The sequence below is a fragment of the Euprymna scolopes genome, chromosome 17 (genome assembly GCF_053919585.1).
Source record: "Euprymna scolopes isolate OS-2025 chromosome 17, ASM5391958v1, whole genome shotgun sequence".
In the NCBI taxonomy this organism is placed as follows: Eukaryota; Metazoa; Mollusca; class Cephalopoda; order Sepiida; family Sepiolidae; genus Euprymna; species Euprymna scolopes.
Window position 1 is genome coordinate 490,663 of NC_136498.1, and position 22,576 is coordinate 513,238.

General features: G+C 34.0%; 1 protein-coding gene across 5 annotated transcripts in view; it reads left to right on the forward strand.

The window, feature by feature from the left end:
* Positions 1–22,576, forward strand: part of LOC145296644 (armadillo-like helical domain containing protein 1) — a 217,472-nt gene that overhangs the window by 89,157 nt on the left and 105,739 nt on the right. For 3 of the 5 annotated variants that reach the window (XM_080142573.1, XM_080142571.1, XM_080142570.1), the window contains 2 exons: positions 380–464; positions 11,640–11,756. In XM_080142573.1, coding sequence (XP_079998699.1) covers positions 380–464; positions 11,640–11,756 — 202 coding nt within the window. The remainder of the gene's footprint in view (positions 1–379; positions 465–11,639; positions 11,757–22,576) is intronic. The other 2 variants (XM_080142574.1, XM_080142572.1) reach the window with 1 other exon arrangement.

Here is a 22,576-nt window from a genome sequence, read left to right on the forward strand (position 1 = left end):
CAATACATATTTGAGCCTCTTACTAAAAATAGGCATTCATTGTTACCACAAAATGTGATTGAGGATGATTTGATAGGATGTAAAGACCAAGGAGCAATAAAGCTCTATCTACATAGATCAGAAGGCCACAAAGAGTACTCAGTTCCTAAGGACCATTATTGTCACAAAACATTCCAGAGAAAGTCAACTCAATAACAAACGACTGGTATAAGAATGCAAAGGTTGTTTCAATAGTGATTAAAAGAAATGGCAATATTGAAAAGAGGAGACTTGTCATCACTCAGACTCGAAGAATGTTTTTAATTTTATGGTAATGGTTCATGTGAGAACTCTTAGTAAAAAGTGATGATGATGATGATGATGATTCTTTTTTTTGTAGCCAATTGTTAAGATTGCACTTCCTACCATCGTACCATGTCTGCTTGGCCTGTTGAAGACCTTACATCTTGATGTCCAGTATGAAGGTAAGATAATATACATACGTATAATGAATGCATTTCATAATTAAATACATATTTTTTACTGTTGAGTCGCCATTTATCAAAGTCCCTCGATAATAAGTGTTAGCTTACTTGTTACATAAATCCACTCATGGACACACGTTTGTCTATCCAAACAACCATCTTTGTTTTCCCAGCCAACAACCACCACAACAAGCACAAGATATCACTTTAAAATCTCATCACAAAAGAATAGAACTCTTATATCTCAATACAACAGAAATGATTTAACAATGCTGTTGTTGTCCTCTTGTGAAAACTCCAGCTCCTTGTGAGTATGCCCGTTTATAAACAAATAATATATATATATATATATATATATATATATATATATATATATATATATATAGATAGATAGATAGGAGTATGAGGAGGCAATATGAGGAACTCAGCAAACATGATTTACTGTTTGATATCACCGAGATCGATGAGGTCTTAATATTTCAAGAATATCAACTTTTTTTCAAAAGGAAAGTGAACAACGAATGTCGTTTAAAAAATCACTAAGGACAGACAATGAAATTGGTTCCAAATCTCTACATTATCCTCTATGTGTTGAATATGTATGTGCCCCCCTCCTCTCTAAGTGACCCATGGAGACAAAATGATCTTAAAACTTCAAAGTACGTATAATCAAATTAAAACCATATGTGTAAGCCACTAATTAAGAGAGTTTTCTAATATTTCAGCTTCTTCTAACAATATTAGAGGACGGAATGGGAGGAGGATGGCAGTAAAAATAAAGAAATATGGTGAATATAGTGAAGAAAGTACATAGTAGTGATAATTAGGGCTATGACAACAGCATATTCTTTTCCTTATTTTGATTCTCAGGTATATATTCATTGATATCTTATGTTTTTATGTACAGTGATGTGATTCTCGGTTGATTGATTGTGTCTAACTGTGTCGGATATATACTCGAGAGTCAAAACAATGAAAAGAATATGCTGTTGTCATAGCCCTAGTGATAATCATTCAATCCTGAGCATTGTTGAGTATTCCTGCTCATCTGTCTCGATATCTATTAAAGTGAGAATGTGTTTGTGTGAGGACACTTCTCAACCTATATACTCAACAAAGTTTTGATCTACAAACTTGAAATTTAGTATATAGGATATTCAGACATGTAGAAAACTTTTTAATCCGTTTTTATCCAGAAATAAGGGTTGCTAAGGAGTCAAAATTGAAAAATGTGTACGTGGGAGTGATCGGATTTGTTCTGTTTGATAACTGTTTCATGAATGCACATGCGTGAATGGTTCTCATTACATATTACTTATGCTAAGAATAAGTGGTGTGAAAACACCTCTTAAAGATTGTATCATGCTGGGCTAATGGTTATCGCACTTGACTCATTGTCTTTAGGTTTTGGTGTTGATTTCAACTCGAGTATTTTTTACTTACAAGAAGTGAACTGTTTAGAAAAAAACATAATACTCGCATGCACCTGTTTCAGTTTCTGGGTGAAATTTAAATATAATATTTATTTGTATTTGACCATCAGGCAACGCTTGGCAGCCTGCTAGTATATATATAAAAGTGAGAATGTGTGTGTGTAAGGGCATTTTTCAGCTTATATACTCAACAAATTTTTTATCTACAGACTTGAAATTTGGTATATATGGTATTCAGATATGCGGAAAACTTTTTAATGGGTTTTCATTCGGATAAAAGGTTGCTAAGAGGTCAAAGTTAAAAATTGGTACTTGGGCGTCATCAGATTTTTATCTGTTTGTCAACTGTTTCACGATTGTGCATGTCTAATGGTTTTGGACGATGTAACCTCTGACCTTCTTTGAGGGCATTTTCTCATACTAGGAAATTATATCTGCAAGGACATATGTAGCAACTGATAAAGGTATCAGTTATTCTAAATGAATGTTTTAATCCTTAGTGCAGATGATACTAAGAATACAATTACGAATTACTAAAGAATTCTACCCGATAATGGCTGACAAAACGAGAGAAAGCTAACATAGATTAAATAAAGGCTTCATTTGAAGTTCCGTACAGATTTCCCATGATGGTCCTGAGGAAGGTTGAAGATTACATCGGCCGAAACGTTGTGAATTAATATCAAAGATAAAAAGTCATTCAAATGATACAAGGTTAAGGAGTATAACCCTTTGCTTTTTACTTATACTCCTTTCATGAGACGAGTGCTTGATTAGATAAACGAGTCTCATAAGTATTTGATGAAATAACTCTTCAGACTGGAAAAACGAAAAGATAAAAAATCAAGTAAACTATAAAAGACAATAAGGGCACTTGTTCAAAATATCATGGTTGAGAAATTAAGTACAAAAAATGAAGAGAGAAAAAACAAAGATTATATAAATACTAGATTTTTAAGTCTGTTAAAAGTTAAAAACGGGCTAAGGTTATAGATAGTTGACTTAGAATAAGTGCTTTATGCAAAATTGATGATAGAATATGGTTGAATTTGTGCACATATTTTGCATTAACTACTAATCCTTATTAATCTCTGTTAAGCTCTAACTGTATCAATCAGATACCATAATACTTAGTTTGTTGGCCTTTATCATAACAAATGTTCATACAAAATTTCAGCCAGATTGGCCGAGTAGTTTCTGAGAAAACATTTAGAGTAAATGTGATATTTTCGTGACTAATCCATATTAATCCCTATTAAGTCCTAATTGTGCATCAAACGGATACAATAATACTTTGTTCATTGAACCTTATCATAACAAATGTTCATATAAAATGTCAGTCAGATTGGCACAGAAGTTTTCAAGAAAAAGTGGATCAGACAGACACATACTAAGAGAAATATAATATAGATTTTGAAAAACGTTGCACTTAATTCACCAGTCCTGATATTTTCAAGAAGGATTGCGCTATAATTATTGTTATCATATGCAATTAAAGGTGCAGTTATACGTATATACAGAAACCTCAAAATCCAATAATTCTAAAAACGAAGAAAACCAAACAGAAATGTTGGCAAATAATTAATAAAGATTTAATAGCCCCAGTTGAAATGAATGGCTCTACCCTTGGGGAAGCCCCATGTCTTGACAAGCTTCTGGGACTGACCTTCACTACTGATCTGAAATAGAACACATACATCAAATTGGTTGCCAAGATCACTGGGAAGATAGTTGAATCACTCTATCACTCCTATAAGTATCTCACTGCCGATGCGATCTTCAACCTGCATAAGATCCAGGTGCATTCTGCATGGAGTACTGTTGCCACATCTGGGCAGGAGCTGCTCGGCATGTCCTATTCTACCTTGATAGAGTTCAAAACTGGCTTTGAAATCTAGTAGGTGATGCCCTTTTTTTCCCCTGCAACCGCTTTCCCATATAAAAGGCGCCGCGAGTTTGTCCCTGCTCTATCACTATTTTCATGGTAAGTGCTCATCTAAACTCCAATCTATGGTCCCTCCTTGCCAAACTTTCACAAAAAACAATCAACAAGCTAAAAGCACTATATATGATTTTCTCCACTCTCTATCTGTGCCTAAATATAAACACAGATTCCATGAACAAAGCTTCTTTCTCAGAACTGCCTGCCTTTGGAATACTGTTCTGCTAGCATGCTTCCTGGCTAAAAACAACATGGTAGCCTTCAAATCTAATGTAAACAAGTTCCTGTTAAGTTGTCCATATAAACAATCAAATTCTACTTAATTTACACCAACGATTACTTCACTACCACCTTACATTCATTAAACCTTATCTTCAAGTGACCTTCAGGCCTTGATAATTGGTGAACCCCAAGTAAAAAAAAAAAATGACATAAATTCAAGAAAGATTCTAGGGATCAAGATCAAAGTACCAACCAAAATGTCAGAAACCACACTAACTAACACGTACCATCAATCTGCAAATGATGTCTAAGCTGGCTCGGATATACTCTAAGATTGGCCCCAGAGAGAATTTCTAATCAAGTGCTTCAGTTTACCCTGATGGAAAAAGAAGAGGAAAACTAAAAATGAACTGGAAGCAGACAATCGAAAGAGATTTGATTGCAATAGGAAGATGCTGTGGATCTAGCTTCAGATCAAAAATGGCTTACTTTACCTCATGTGTCACTGGATGCAGTGTTCCAAAGTCTCAATAAGTAAATTAAAGTCGAATTAAAATACGATATTTTCAAAATATAACTTTAATTAAATTACTAGAAGGCCGCCTGACGTTGCCCGGTTTTAAGATAAGCTTAAATATATTTTAATGTATGCAGATTTCGTATTTATTATTATAGAGCCATTGCTGTATTGATTATTATTTGGGTGTCATCAGTTAGAATCGAACCCAAAACATGTAACGTTCGACCCTTAGTTGTTAAGTTTGAAAAGTTTGCTTGAAATGACATCATGACGTTAGCATTTGAGATTTTGACAAACAAATTCAGACATTTAGTATGATAATAGATTAAGAAAAACATAAATACGAAAATATTCAGTGTTTTTATAAAAATCGAAATTAAATCTCTTTTGTTTCTACAATATCCCTTGAAGTGTTTTGCTGGAAATAACTACAAACAATGTCTAAACGTACTTCAAACAGTCTTTGACGCAAAGCAAACCAGTGTAAAGGCATGAGTTGTCGACAGTCTGTAGAGGATTTATATTTCTGGATGTCTGTCTCCCTTCAACATCAAGAGATATGATATAAGTTTGGATATGTGGGATTTGAAATGTTAGCACTCTAAAAGAAAATCATTCTGGCTTGCAAAAATGTTTGAGCAGACCTATTCTCCAGTAAGTGCACCTCAGATGATTAGCAATGAAATAACCCTTTCTCAAAGGGTGGGAAAATAAAGACTGGAATGGTAAATCTCCTAGAACTGCACAGGACAATACTTTAGCTAGCTTGGTTAACCTTTTCTTCATTCCAATCAAGGTCAATAAGAGGAATAGAAACACTGCAGACTGAATACAAAATGGTGATTCCAAACAAGCTTCTCCCACAACTCTACAAATATTTCATTGGCTGATGCAACCCTGTCTGTTATAAGTCAGCTGTTTTGATAAACTAATAAGCAAACTTGCAGCTAACATTTATTTTAAGTTAGAAGAAATGATAATTTAAAGACACATTCCGTTTTGTGAGAAGAACATTTATTATCGGGGTAGCTTCCTGACACCTATCTTTTTCCACAAATATCTATATCGTCCAAAACACGTTATAGACATTCAAACTTATATCATTAATTGAAAAAATAAAAATGAAAATATAAAATAATAAACTGTCTATATAAAAAACAACACTTGTTGGTGCCTCCACTCCTTTTAATATATATATATATATATATATATATATATACACAGTGTCGGCAAAAAGAAAGTCTGCTTGTAATTTTTTCAAAAATCGCAAATTTATGCTAAATTGATTGTAATTGTTTAAACAATGTATACCTCATTTGATTCGCCTTTTACTCCTCTATAATTTCACCTGTTCATATTTGACAGCTGGCAATGTCAAGAGGTTCCTGGAAGAGCATGATATTCCATGTTTGGATTGGCCTGCACAATTTTCAGACCTCAATCCTATCGAAAACGTATGGCATTACATCAAGCAACAGCTATGCAACGATAAAATTTCAAATTTGGAAGAACTTTGGACAAAAATTAAAGAAAAGTGGGATGCCCTTTCCCCAGAGTATTGCTGCAGTCTAATTCAAGAAATTCCCGAAAGATTGCAGGCTGTCAAATTGCAGAAGGTCTATGCTACTAAATATAACTAGTTCATTGTGCTCCTGTTGTATTTGTGTTGCATTAATGTCCTAAAGTTACATTTAAATCACAATTTTCCATTGTGCGGACTTTCTTTTTGCTTCCTTAATATGAAGTTATTTTTTTAAATTGATGTGAACACTAGAATATTTCAATTAAAAGTCAAGTATGAACAGGTAAAATTATAGAAGAATAAAAGGTGAATCAAATGAGGTATAGTTTGTTTAAACAGTTACATTCAATTTAGCTTAAATTTGCAGTTTTTGAAAAAATTACAAGTGCGGACTATCTTTTTGCCGCCTGTATATGTATATATATATATATATATATATATATATATATATATATATATATATATATATTTTATTTTTTATTACATTTTCACCCCAAACAAGGCAAATTGCCACTTTGGTGTAGGGGGCTACTATCAGGGGCAACAACTACTGGGATACTATGTAGGGATTTGGGCAGCAAGATGTCGGTTCATGTTACACTTGAACTTCTGCACATCAGTACTGTTGGGGAAGCAGGGACCAGGAATGGAATTCCAAAGTCTAGCGGTTCTGGGGAAGAAACTATTGGAGTAGAAAGATCTTTTATATCTAGGGATCTCTACTGTGTGGGGGTGGGATTTAGAAGCCTGTCGGGTTTGTCGAGGGTGCTCACGTCGTGGGGCCACAAGTGATTGCAGTTCGTCAGAGCATTCACCACTAAAATACTTGTAGAACAGGCAGAGGGATGCAACATTTCGTCAATGGGACAGAGGCTGAAGCTTAGATGCCAGTTCAGGGCCTATCAGGTTTGCGACTCTCTTTTGAACCTTGTCAAAGAGCGAGAGACTAGTAGCAGATGCACCAGCCCAAATGTGACAGCAATACTCCATACATGGGCGAATGGTGGCCTTATAGAGGTGCAGGATAGTTTCGGGTGTTAGTAGTTGTCTAGCACGGTAGAGAGAGCCCACCTTTCTTGCAGCAGCCCTGGCAATGCCTTCAATGTAATTGTTCCAACTCATGTTTCCTGTGATCGTTAGGCCAAGGAGTTTGAAAGATGTACTCTCAGATAATAGGTGGTAGAGAGGGTTTCTTGTAATTATTGAGTGAAACTAGTTTAGAGGGTTTCTTGTAATTATTGAATGAAACTAGTTTAGTCTTGGCAGCATTGAAGGTGACCAACCATTTTTGTCCCAATTCCACTACAGATTTGAGGTCTTCCTCTAGTGTTTCTGCCATTTCTTTAGAAATGTGTTCATTCGTCTTCCTGTCATGCCTGTTATAGAGTGTAGTGTCATCAGCATATATACCCATTTCAGAGGCAATTTTGTCGGGGGGGGGGTCATTTATGAATATCAGGAACAATAGAGGTCCAAGGATAGAACCCTGGGGCACTCCCGCATTTATATCATATTGTTTAGATGTACAACCGTCGAGGACAACCTGGATTTTTCTCTTATCTAAGAAGGATTTAATTATGTTAAGTATTCTACCAGTGATACCGTATGATCTAATTTTCCTGAGGAGACCCTCATGCCATACCCTGTCAAAAGCCTTAGATATATCTAGAGCTACCGCTCTGCCCTCCCCCGCTTTGTCCAGTGAATGGTATATACGTTCAGAGATTACAGTTAGGATGTCTGCTGTGGAATGGGCTTGTCTAAATCCATATTGTTGTTCAGTCAGAAGTTTAGTATCTGTAAAGTGATGGACTAGAGCATGATTAATTAAGGTCTCAAATATTTTGGCAAAAAGTGGGAGGAGGCTAATAGGGCAATAATTTAATGGATCAGTTCTTTTGCCAGAATTCTTGAATACTGGTACCACAGAAGCAGTTTTCCAACAGCCCGGAAAGCAAGCTTCATTAACGCATTTGTTGTAGAGTTTGGAGAGAACTGGAGCTACTTCGGCTGAGCATTTTTTAATAGCACAGCTGGGATGAGATCGGGTCCACATGCTTTTGAAGTGTCAAGATTTTTTATGATAGCATGCACCTGAATAGGGGTGATTTTCAGATCGTCTAGCGTTGCATCTGTCCGCATAGGAAAGTCAGGTAGGGGGTGGTTGGAAGGGTCCAGTGTGGAGTTTGAGGCAAACCGACTGGCAAGCATGTTAGCCTTTTCAGTTGCTGAGGAGACAACCTCGTGATTGTTGGTTAGTGGGGGAATTGTTGATTGCCCATTATTTACTACACTGTTGTAGATTTTCCAGAAATCTCGAGTTCCTAGTTTTTGTGCTTCGATGCGCTTTAGTGGTTTCCGTAAATTCTCTCTTAGCTGTCGCTATTTCTTTCTTAACGTTATTTCTAGCTTCTATATACTTCAGTCTGTTTGAGCTGGATTTATGTCGGTTAAATCTGCGGTATGCATGCTGTTTTTGAGCAATGGCAGTTGCGCAAGTCGAAATAAACCATTCGGGAGAGTGGGGCTTACTATAAAATTTCTGCATGGGCACATGCGCTTCGATTGCAGTTTTGAAGCAGTCAGTGGTCTCGTTTGCACACTGTTCAGCAGGGAGAGAAAAAATATTTCCCCATGGAGCATCTTTGATTAGTTCCCCGATGGCTTCCCAGTCAGCCTTTTTATAATATCTCGTTGTTTTGAGCACTGGCTCTTCAGTTTTGGCTCTAGAGTTTAGGGCGATTTCAAACATTATCACTGCATGATCAGCGTTCCCGAGTGGGCTGTCGGCCTTCGTTATGCAATCATCAGAACTGTGGTCAAAAACAGATCTAGAAGTGATACGTGTATATATATATATATATATATATATATATATATATATATATATATTTAAAGTGATGGTTGTGTAGTTCCAACGAGAGAAAAAATGTATATTTAAAAGAGTGTAGCCATCAACAATTGTGTTTTTTTAAAAAAGTTTCTCATCATATTTTTATTTTAAAATATTTTTATAAGGCGTTTCGAGCTTAGGGTGTGCTCTCTTCAGATGTTTTCGTAAAAAGTTTTTCTTTAAAATGGGAGTTTGTAGAGTTACCTCCGCTGATATTAAATATGTTTTTCAGAGTGATGTGTGGCCTCAGACATTCTGACTCCAACTGTAAGTGTTCAAAGTGTCCGGTCAAAGTTATTTTCAAAGAGTGGTTTTTGGCCCATTTGGTGAAGGTTTTTATGGGTTTTTTAGGGTTCTTTTTAAAGACTTTCTTTCCCCATGTATAGCACACACTCACACGCAATCACACACGCATACATATACATTCATGTACATGTACATATGCACATGCACACGCACGCAGGCACACACACATACACACACGCACATACATAGAAATATATGTAGGAACATACATATATACATACCCACCTACACACTCACACACGTACTCGCACATATCCACCGCTAACAATTATTTTTATTTTTTTATTTTTTATATATATATATATATATATATATATATATATATATACTTTTTTTTTTTTTTCCCAACCAAAACACGCATGTATATATGCGCTTAATCATTCAGACATACGTACATGCACCCACACACACACAAGTAAGATGGAGAATAGGTAGGAGAAGATATATATACACACACATACACGCACACGCATACATGTATGTGCATATACACTCACAAACATCCACATACTATGTAGGCACATACACATACACACATGCACACACACAGACATATGCAGGGGCTCACACATACGCGTATATCCATATCCACACGAACACATTTACCCACTCATACATGTGCATACATATGTATACATATATACACACACATACATACGGATGTGTATACATTCATCCACCCATATATATATATATATATAGGCACATGCACTCACAATCACACATACACATACATATTCATACATCCCACCTTATGTATATATTGGTTGAAGTTTCAATTCTAATCCAAGCACATATGCATACATGGATCCGGTCACCCAAACATAAGTGCACATATACACACAAGCAAGATGTAGCATAGATAACAGATGATATATACACATACACACCCGCACACAAAATCATATGTGCACACCCACACACACACACATATATACGCGCGTACATACACATACACACGTATAATTTCTAATTGTTTGTTTAGTTTAGAAAAATGGTACTGTACTGGATATGGACGCGCGCACCCGTGAAAGTGTGCGTGTGCTTTATTGTGCTCTTTTTGTTTCGTGTGTGAGAAATGTGCACCCTTGGATTAGAAAGGAAACTTCAACCAATATATACATAAGGTGGGATGTATGAATATGTATGTGTATGTGTGATTGTGAGTGCATGTGCCTATATATATATATATGGGTGGATGAATGTATACACATCCGTATGTATGTGTGTGTATATATGTATACATATGTATGCACATGTATGAGTGGGTAAATGTGTTCGTGTGGATATGGATATACGCGTATGTGTGAGCCCGGCCCTGCATATGTCTGTGTGTGTGCATGTGTGTGTATGTGCATGTGCTTACATAGTATGTGGATGTTTGTGAGTGTATACGCACATACATGTATGCGTGTGCGTGTATGTGTGTGTATATATATCTTCTCATACCTATTCTCCATCTTACTTGTGTGTGTGTGGGTGCGTGTACGTATGTCTGAATGATTAAGCGCATATATACATGCATGTTTTGGTTGGGGAAAAAAAAGTATATATATATATATATAAAAAATAAAAAAATAAAAATAATTGTTAGCGGTGGATGTGTGTGAGTGAGTGTGTAGGTGGGTATGTATATATGTATGCTCCTACATATATTTCTATGTATGTGCGTGTGTGTATGTGTGTGTGCCTGCGTGCGTGTGCATGTGCATATGTACATGTACATGAATGTATATGTATGCGTGTGTGATTGCGTGTGAGTGTGTGCTATACATGGGGAAAGAAAGTCTTTAAAAAGAACCCTAAAAAACCCATAAAAACCTTCACCAAATGGGCCAAAAATCACTCTTTGAAAATAACTTTGACCGGACACTTTGAACACTTACAGTTGGAGTCAGAATGTCTGAGGCCACACATCACTCTGAAAAACATATTTAATATCAGCGGAGGTAACTCTACAAACTCCCATTTTAAAGAAAAACTTTTTACGGAAACATCTGAAGAGAGCACACCCTAAGCTCGAAACGCCTTATAAAAATATTTTAAAATAAAAATATGATGAAAAACTTAAAAAAAAAAACCCCACAATTGTTGATGGCTACACTCTTTTAAATATATATATATATATATATATATATATATATATATATATATATATATATATATATATATATATATATATATAGACACACAAGCAAAAAACTACCTGCATCCGGCGACTATAATACGTCTCTGTCTTTCCTATCTAGCATCTATTTCAGTTAATATATAATCATTTCAAATTGGTGTAACCATTATACCAAAAATAATGGTTAGTTTTTTTTAAATTATATTCAGTGGTTGAATTCATCAAAGAGCTGATGACTTATCAAGTTGCCGATGTCCTTCTTACGGGTTTGGTCAATCTGTTAAGTCCCAATAAGAAAAACAGTAATGTACCGAAAAGTCTGCCTGGTGAGTACCGATGTTTCTTTAACTTTCCAAAGTTTTACTTCTGAAGTATTATCACATGGTATTAGAGTGGAAATGTCATGTTGAAAAAGTAATGAAAACTCATTGTAGAATGGACCAGTGATATATATATATATATATATATATATATATATATATATATATATATATATATATATATATATATATTCAGGCAAACATTATTAAAAGATACCTTGCTTAATGATTCTTTTTTTCATTTTTTCGATCTTTCGTAAGATTTTTTAAACTTCAAGATGGAAAGTATTTACAAATGTTCCATAGTTCACACGAGCGCTGTCGATTCTTTCTTGAATCATCATCAGGTGGAGATAAAATATTAAAAATAGAAGTGAAATATATAGTTACGAATGATAAAAAGAGTCAATGAAAAGTCGATTAAAATATACATTTACGAGTGATAAAAAACTCGATTAAAAATTCGGATGATAAAAGGCAATGTTAGTAAAACCAGTCGTTTTGAAAGTAGCAATAATGTGCTGAAATGTTTAGCATAACCAGTATACGACTGGTTTTACTAACATTGCCTTTTATCATCCTAATTTTTTATCGAGTTTTGTAAATACTTTCCTTCTTGAAGTTAAAAAAATCTTACGAAAGATCGAAAAAATGAAAAAAAGAATCATTAAGCAAGGTATCTCTGTTGTTTTTGATAATGTTTGCTTGAATGAAGGAATGCTGCCTAAATACACTAATATATATATATATATATATATATATATATATATATATATATATATATATATATACTAGCAGAAGTACCCGTTGTTGACTGGGTTCAAAAACAGCCTACAGAAAATAGACTGTGATTGATGAAAGTATGATAGGTTATGAAAAGGAGGGGGTTGTAAAGAGATAGGTTTTGATACTCAAAAAATTTACCCTAAGCAAAATATGATGAAAGTAAAAAATAATTTTCGCGAAAATATATTTTTTATATCAACTTTGTTTCCATTCATAACCAAGAGTGACCAACAAAATGACGTTTCCTTACAAAGAGAAAATGTTATATATATAATAATATAAATATGCAAGAAATAAATGTTACCATAGTCCATAAAAGTTACTTTTATGGTAGAAAAGTTCATTGGTTTGTATTTGTAAGTAGTTTATAAAAAAATTTTTTTTTTTTAATTCACGAACCAGTTTTAAAAAAATTAAAATGGCAGCGACTCTGAAATGGCGAGCTCCGTTTTCAGTTTGAAGGAGCCCCTCCTTCAAACTGAAAACGAGCATTTTGTGTTTACAATTTAAGAGAGTTCCGTCAACGTAAGGAATATTTATAAACATATTTTAATGTTTTTCGTTATTTTGTGCTTGAGGAATATTCGATTATTGCATGTGCAGTTTATATAAAAATTCATTTATCGCCTCAAAGTTCGTTTTAATTTCGGTTCGCTGAAATTATTTCAAGTAAATAGCATTAAAAACTATTTCAGAACAACAAAAAAACATGAACTGAACTTTTATTGACTATGGTAACATTTATTTCTTGTATATTTATTTTTTTGGATAGTCGTTTGTTGGCTTTTCTGCTAAACACTCTTACTAAATAATATCGACGAAATATCGAAAAACAAAGAAACAAAAACAGTTTTGAAAAATAATGAAGCTTTACTTATTTTAGTAAAATAATCCGAAACAGCAAAATGGGATATTAAAAAAGTAAACACGTAATTACTTTAGTTTTTTAAAGCAAATAATTGATATAAATATGACTAAGAAGAAAATGGCGCTCTTTTCAAGCAGAACAGCTTCGTTTCAGTTTTACAGTATTGAACAGTGTAGTATTGCGCCGTCGGATTCAGGGTTGTACTATTGTAATGTAAAGAACATGCAGAAAGGGTTGTAATCAACTGAATTCCTTCTAGTACACTGACAAAAAAGCTTAAACAGATATATAAATAAAAATAAAAAGGTTATGTAAATGTTTTTAAAAAGACACGTAATCACGTGAGCAGGATTTTTTTCCTTCTTTTGACACGATAAAAAGTAACGTTCTTATTTTTTTATTATTTATCTATTTTTGAAAGAGTGGCACGTGCAAGTGGAGAAGGAAAAAAAAAACAGAGTTATGCAAAATTTGTGTCAAGAATTGTCTAAAGTTCCAACATTTTTTTGGCTTTCACTTTAATAAGAATGTGAATTTATGAGGTGAATTTATTCGACACAATATGATTCAACTCAAAAAAATAAATAAAAGCTAATGTGAATTAAGATTAAAGTTAAGGTGTTATTGTAGACCATCACCCCTTTTAAAAAACCTTGTTAAACTTTGTGACATATTTACATTCTATGAAGGTCAGGCGCGAACGAACACCCAATAATTTTATTATACCATATTTCTTCAAACTGAAACATAATTGTCAAAGTATACTTACGCAAATAGATATGAAAAGTCTTTGTTAAAGTTAGTGCCATATTTCCATGGAGTACAGGCGCGAACGCAGACCCCACAATTTTATTATATCATCCCTATTTAAGTTGAAACATACTTATCAAAGTATTATTATGTACATCTATATCAAAAACCCTTGTAAACGTTTTTTTTTCATTTTTTATTTCCATACTTTGTGGGCCAGGCGCGAACCCAGACCCCACAATTTTTATGAACCACCGTTCTGCCAGATCAAACATACCCATTCCTATGTCTCGATACATCTTCTATCATTAAGTTATCAGTTTTTTAAAATAGTCAACCATATAGGAGCCTATTTGTGACCGCACACACACACACATACACACGCAGACGTTCAGCTTTATATTATAGATATATATAGTCATCCACATACAGTACTGTTTTGCTGTTTTACAGCTCATCAGTGCGGCTAGACAAACAGCTACCTCAAGGATTGAAACCTGACCGTCTGTACGACAGTCAAGGCTCCTAACCATTATGTTATCGGCGGCTGCTAAGCGAGTTGAGAGTTTAACAATGTTTTGACATCGTCCGAAATACCTAAGCTCGATTTGTTTACACAAAGAGCATCGCTTATACGCTAATGGTAATTCGTGTATCACTTCTCAATATGCTCAACTCAATATGAGGGGCATATATATATATATATATATATATATATATATATATATATATATATATATATATATTGTTTTTAAAATATAATTATCCACTGACACATGTTTCGTCATCTACAACTTATCAAAGTGCCTGAATCTAGCGAGATTCGACATGAGTCGTAGATGACGAAACACGTGTCAGTGGATAATTATATTTTAAATACAATATGTATGCCGCTCCCCATGTGAGGGTACTAAGTTGGTTCAAGGGAAAATTATTCCCAACTCGCATTTAAATGAAAATGCACTTTCGGAAATAAAATTGAATTCATTCAAAACGTATCGCAAAAACAAAAACAAATAACATCTCTCTCTCTCTCTCTCTCTCTCTCTCTCTCTATATATATATATATATATATATATATATATATATATATATATATATATATATATATATCGGAATTCTGAGGCGATTAGGAGCACAAATTCATTGTGTGATATCAAGTCTTACAAAATATTTTTAGGAGGTGATGTTATGTAAGACAATGCCATCTCAAAAGAGAATTGCTCAATATTCTTGATAGAGCAAATGGAATTAATAGTTTCTTTATTTAAATTTCATTCAGAAAAAAATATTTTTTCAAAACGGAAATTTATTGTTTGGACAAAGAATACAATTTAACACATGGATTTTCTTTGTAGGCTCATCTCCTCAGAGGAAAAGTCATTAGTAAATATTTGGTCTAGTTCGAAATAACTTTGCTATTCAGCACATATAAAGAAAATGTATTAAAAATGACATCTTTTTAAGTGACATAGATAAAGAAAATAAAATTATAAACAAAGAAAGGATATGAAATTATGGTATCCATTGTAGGTAAAATCCAATTTATTGTAAAACATTCATGGTCCTTAGTAATAATCTTTTGAGTATGAAATATTCGAGATTCAATCCGCCTCATTTTTAGGTGGTGTGGTCCCTGTATGAAGTGTCAACTGAAAGCTATTCTCTTTTATATATTAAGAACTTCCGTAATATTTTTGATAAAAATCCAGGATTGCTGGAAATTTTCAAATCAGATATTTTAAGGGTGGACTTAAAATAGAGATATAATAAGATAAAGGTGGAAATGTACTAAGATAAAATACGTCATAAACGGTATTTAATTTTCCCCAAACGTTTTTGGATATATGAAATGGCATTTGGGAATAAGTACAGGAGGTAATTTCTGCATGAATTATAAGAATATCTACTACAATAATCTGCAAAAAAAGGATCGCTAAAGAAAGATTAAACATGTGTTTGGTTAAAGCACATCTCAATTACATAAATAATTTAGAGTTAAAAAAAACACACACACAGAATGCCAGCTCTCAGTATTCACACCGGTGCCATTATTTTCTTCTTTTTCTTCTTTGCACCAACATTAGGGAAGATGTTCGCTCTTAATATCAGCAGTAGTCGTTGTTATTCTTTCTTCTCTTTATCGACAACACTCTAAAATTAAGAGATAGATCAACACCTGTAATGGACAACGTGGCGTCCAACAACAAAATAAACTCAAAGCAAAAATCATGCTTTTATTCAACTACGCTTCACTGTCACCAGCACATACTTTACATAATCATGACTATCTCCTAGAAATTCAGCAATTTCAGGTTCATACTTGAGTGTAGCCAATGTTTTCTTGCGACAGACACATGTCAGTTGGGTGTTTCTTATCCTTCAGTCTCTCTGCACCATCATCATAAAGGGGAAACAAGACAACCCATCTTTAAACAAGTTATAAAACAAGGAATTAACAACCAAAACCTAGGGAGAGACTTCACTGTTTAACCATAGACCTAAGAACGTATGTTGACATCTCTCTCCTCATGCCTTTGGCTGGGCGAGGCAAAAGGGAACATTTAGGTGACTCAAATACTGGCCTTCTTCATCTGGTGCACCCACTTTCTTACACATTAGCGAAATTCAGATGAACAGAAACAAATTGCTATTCAAAGCTACACAAGCACTAAGAAGAACAAAGTAAACCAACACACATACGCATTGCCACGCTGTTAAATACCCACATATCTTATTTTTGCACACATTTTCACGCTATGAACATGCTGACCTTGACATTTATAAGCCTTGTGACTACTAACTCAGCTTTCTTTACAAACATAATTGCATAAATGAACATTTACTAATTAAACATAAATTTTATATGATTATAAAATTGTAAATATAAAAATGTTTTATTATAAAATTTTGTTTTCTTAATTTTTTATTTACAAACTCTGTTTATGTTTTAGCCAATACATTTATTCACAATCTCTATTTACATTAAATTAAATTACTGAAAATTATTTTGTAACTAATAGGAGGGCGCTTGACTTTGCTAGTCATAAAATACTTGTAATATATTTTAATTCATGCAGATTTTCTATTTATTATTATAGAGCCAATTTTCTATTTCAAAAGTTAAAAAAATTACTTGGGTGCTATCAGCTAAAATCGAAACCAAAACATTTAAGGCTCTAGCCACGTTCACTATCGTTTGAGCTAACCCGACCAATGTATAAGGAAGTTCTAAAATTGAACTACTTTTAGTTATGATTAGTTTACACATGCACAAACTAATAGAAATATCGGCAAGTTGAAATAAACATTTTGCTTTTCAACTTACCAACTTCTGTACGATTCATCCAAACAAAAGTTTTACTCATTATAAAGCATACTTTATGTATGATAACTACTTCCTTTTAATTTCAGTGTTATGTGACCGATAGTTTAAGAGTTTATCGGTTAAATATTTACACACAGATAGACACACATGTATACATCTACTGTTTTATTCATATAGATTTTAAAATATTTTTAACGCAAATAAGTCGCAAATTAGTAGGTAAAGCCAAATAAATTGTTTTTGAATAATTTAACAACGTATTTCCTTTAAAATAATGGCGCCTTTCCACTTTTTTAATACCGTTTTTATGGATCAAGTTGTTTTTATTGTATATTTAATCATTTTTTTACTTTTTACATCGCTAGAGAATTTCCGGTTTTTTATTATTTAAGAAAATATCTTGGAGGAAATGGGACTCCATTTCATATAAACTGATCACTCACTTTATGACCATCACTGAATAAACTTAAAATAGTTTACTTTATTTTTTATTGCTTACTTTTTAGGACTCCCATTTTTTTTTCTGTTTACACTCTGTCCCGCCTTTCCTCCCCTCATTCCTGTTCACCATTACAGTGGATGTGGGTGAGGACGATGTGGTTGATGCTCAGGTAAGGAAGAAGAGTTGATTGTTAATTGAAGGCTTCACCGTAGTTTCCAACGTCCCAATCTTGTTAAACACTCACCCCTGACTTCTCTTCACTGTAATTTTCCTGACTTTAATTAAGATACTGAAGACTTGACTTTGCTTCGAGCACCTATTGACCCCTGCTGGCCAGCCAGCAGAACAAACACAAACAGATGTTTGCAGATAGTGTGTACAAACAGAAAAACCCACATGGAGGTGGGTTGCATGAGAGATTTGCCTAATGGATGCTATTATAGACTGAGGGATTGGCTATGTTGAGTTCAAATCCTGTTTGATCTAGTGTGTGCAAATCATCGTCATCATCATCATCATCATCATTATCATCATCATCCCTATTTTACATGCAGGCAGGCTCGTGTTATTTGGATTCTTTTCACTACTGTTCTCATCTTGAGTGTTATTTTCAGAAATGTTTCAGCTGATGTAACCTCCGACCTTCTTCTAGTGTATCTTATTGAACTCAGCAATCTTTCTGTTTAACTTGTGCTTCTACAGAGAATTTTAAATGAAACCGTTTGTTTAATTCATGAGTGTAGCATGATCTCATTCTGTCAGCCATGACTTCGTCAAATTATTAAGTAATTTGCAAGGACCTGTGTCATAGCGGATAAAGTATCTGGTAAAATTCAGTTGTAAGTTACACTTCTGGAGGATGATGTTCAATCTTCAGTACAGGCGACACTCAAAGCACAATTGTGGATTACTTAGGACTTCTACACAGTCATCGCTGAGGAAATGAAAGCATACTACACCTGTTTATTAAATAAAGCATTGCTAAAGAAATTTGTGCAGATTCCCCAAGTTTGACAGAAAGATCCAAAAGTTTGACAAAATACACCTGAAGAAGGTCGAAGGTATCGACTGAAACATTGTGAAAATAGTACTCAAGATGGGAATAATAGTGTGAAGAATCCAAAGGATACAAATAATAAAACCCTATTTTCAAAATTCAGAAAAGTAATATGCAGGCATGTGTTGGATAGCTTTTAGAATTTAACTTCCAAATTAGCCTATCTGTGGCCCAGCTTATATTTATCCTTTTGTCAAGTCCAACCTTATTACTTCCTTCCATATTTTGTCTGGCCTTCTCCTGTGAACTGAACCTGCTACTTCAACTGTACTACTTCTACTAATGCAAGACGTTTCATCCATTCTTGCATCAAAGTCTCCTGTCCTGCACACATCTCCCTATACTGTCCAGACTTAATCTTTTCTGAGCTCATCTGATCTAAGCTTGTCTTTAATACTCACATTACACATCCATCATATCATTCTCATATAATTTTTCCTCATGTAACGTATGTCCTCAACCTTCACTGGCCAGGTTTCTCTTCCATACATCATCACACTGCATACACATGCCTGATAAACTCTTCCCTTCATCAATACTGGTAACACTCTGTTGATTTGTGATGACAGAAATTCCATGAATTTATTTCATCCATTTCTAAATCTTGTAATTACTAGCGAACTATTGGATAGTTTCATTGTTGTGCTGACAAAAATTGCTGAATGTCATTCTGTGTACTGCAAGGATGGCACGTTTGATGACGAACGACCTCAAATCGTCTAACAAAGCTACCTTATCCAATTCGAAAAATTGCGATTATGAGCGGACAATCGCATTTTGTACAGTCTCATTGCAAGTGCTGTACAACTGAGGAGAGATCTGTAATGGAGGCAAGTTTGTAAGTTGTTTATATGCGTTCTAGTCAGTACACAGTTTTTGAAATTGCTGCAGTGTCATGTCTGCTGTGATCCTTGGAAGATGAGCCGAGGTTATAGGAGCTTTGTAATTTGGTATAGGGGTGTGCTGCAGGAATAGAAGCATTGGCAGAGTCTTGGAGTACTGTGTTACATACTCCGTAATTGCAAAAATATTGTCAATGGCCATGATATCGATGGATTTCAAATATTCTGCTGTGATGCTGGCAATTGTATTCTCTGTGATGTTGTTCTAGAGGAAAATCATGCAATAGTAAGAATGTTCGATTTGAGGGGTACCTGCCTTGTCAAAGAATTCTATCCGTGAGGTTGAGTCAGTGAGCTGACCTGGTGATCCTGTTTTTGCACCATAAAGGATCACGTCGAACGCATGTAGAGCAAGCAAGAGTGACAACAGATAGTATCAGTTGATAGCACTAAGCCATTCAGTCAATCTGGAATAACAGAACATAAAAGAATAACATGAACACATGGAGATGATGTATTTCTACAGGACTTAGTAGAGATTAATATTTAATGTAAAAATGAGCACACATTTAACCATACTTAACCATCAATTCGATATAAAACACTCATTTTAAGTCAATGCGCTATAACTTTTGCTGGCTTTTAAGGGGCTAAAAAGTCTACTTTATTTATAATTGTAGTACTTTAATTCTTTTTAAGACAATAAATATTTTCTGTCTTCTTACCCTAAAGTAATTGTCAATCTGCATATATGTTTTTTTCTTTATTTATCTATCTGGAATTGCAGTTATTTAATTCTTTTTAAAACACATGTTTGGTTTTCTTCAACTCAGTAATACGAATATTACTTTTTGAAAAGTATTACATTTTTTTTACTCTTTTAGTCAACGATATGACATAGTTTGATTTTGGATCAATCTATAAAAAATAAAACAGTTGATGTATGTTTGTGCGTGTATCTGTGTGAAAATGTTTAACTGATAAACTCTCAAAATGCTGGCCACATAACACTAAAATTAACATTAATTAGTAATACTACACCAAAGATAATTCATAACAAGTAAAAATTTTGTTTGAATGAATGAAATATGTTGGCAAGTTGAAATGCAAAATGTTCATTTCAACTTGCTGACATATTTCTATTACTTTTGCGCCTATGTAAATTCATTAATAGCTTGAAGTGGTTTAATTTAAAATTTTAAGTATTTCTAATCTATCTGTCATTAGGTCAAACGGTACGGAACGCAGCTGGAACGCTAACTGTTTTGGTTTTGATTCTAGCTGATGGCACCCAAATCATTTTTATAAAAACAAACACTTTTGAAATCAGTACTATATAATAGGTACAATATAATATTCAGTAGAAAATTGGCCCTGTAATAATAGTTACCAAATCTGCACGAATTAAAATATATTTCAGCGTATTTTACAACCAAACAAGGCCGGGTGCCCTTTCCTGCTAGTATTATGTAAATAGAGATTTTGTTTATCCATAACAATGTTTTTTAAACATAATAAATTCATCATAGAATTTGTGTCATTTTGAAATATTAGAGATCTTTACTACTTTTAGAAATGGAAAATATTGCATTAATAGTAAATAAAAGATTCCCAATGAATAAAGCCGATGCCATGACCAGGAATTGAAACTGAAACCTTGTTATCTTCAGCCAGAGATTCTACCAACTTAGCTATTTGGACTTTCTGAGAAATAGTTTAAAAGATTATCTTAGCAAAATAGTTATAGCTTTGCCGTGGCATCATACTTTTATGATTTACATAATGTTTGGAAACGTTAATTCAAACGGAAGCGATAAAAATATAAATAAAATGAATACATAAACATTATCAATAGGGTTGGAAATTATGTTAATAGTTCAAAAATATTTATTTTGATTTAACTACGTAGCGTAAGTCATTCTTTCATGATTATGTAATCATCTGAAGGCAATGGCAGAAACTTTAGCGAACGACCTTCAATCCATAGTGGAATGGAAACATAAATAGATTGTAATATTTTATGCTATTATGACTAAGCTTATTTCCAATTACGAAAAACCTTCTCCACCGATTGCCACAACTAAAAACACCCTTCCTGAGAGCTCATCATTCAAACTACTAGGCTTAATATTCAAAGACAATAAGAATTGGAGCAAATACATTGAGGACATTGCTAAGGCTGCTGCAAATAAGGTGATTGCTCGCTACCATGCTAGAGAAAGACTCACAAATGAGAGTATCCTATAATTTTACAAAGCCGCCATTCACTCATGCATGGAGTATTGTTGCCATATTTGGGCTTATGCATCTATCATTTGTCTCTTTCTTTTTAACATGACTCAAAAGAGAGTCTCACATCTAATAGGTCCTGCACTATCAGCCAAACCTAACCTCTATTCCATCATTGCAATATTGCACCCCTGTGCTTGTTATACAAGTACTTTAATGGAATGTGCTCTGATTAACTCGTAGATATTGTGTTCCCTCGACCTATATACTCTCAACCAACCTGACAAGCAGAAAAAATCCCACCATTTTCCTACTGAGGTATCTAGATGCTGGAGAGCCTTCTACTTTCATAGTTTCTTCTTTTTGATAGACTTTGGAATTGCCTCCTTGTTTCTTGCTTCCCTGACTGTACTGACATGCAGAAGATTAAATGTACTAAGAACAGACATCTCGCTACTCAACTTCCCACAATTCCCTGTTAGACGTGATCCCAAATAGTAGCCCCTTACCTTCAAGTTGCAATA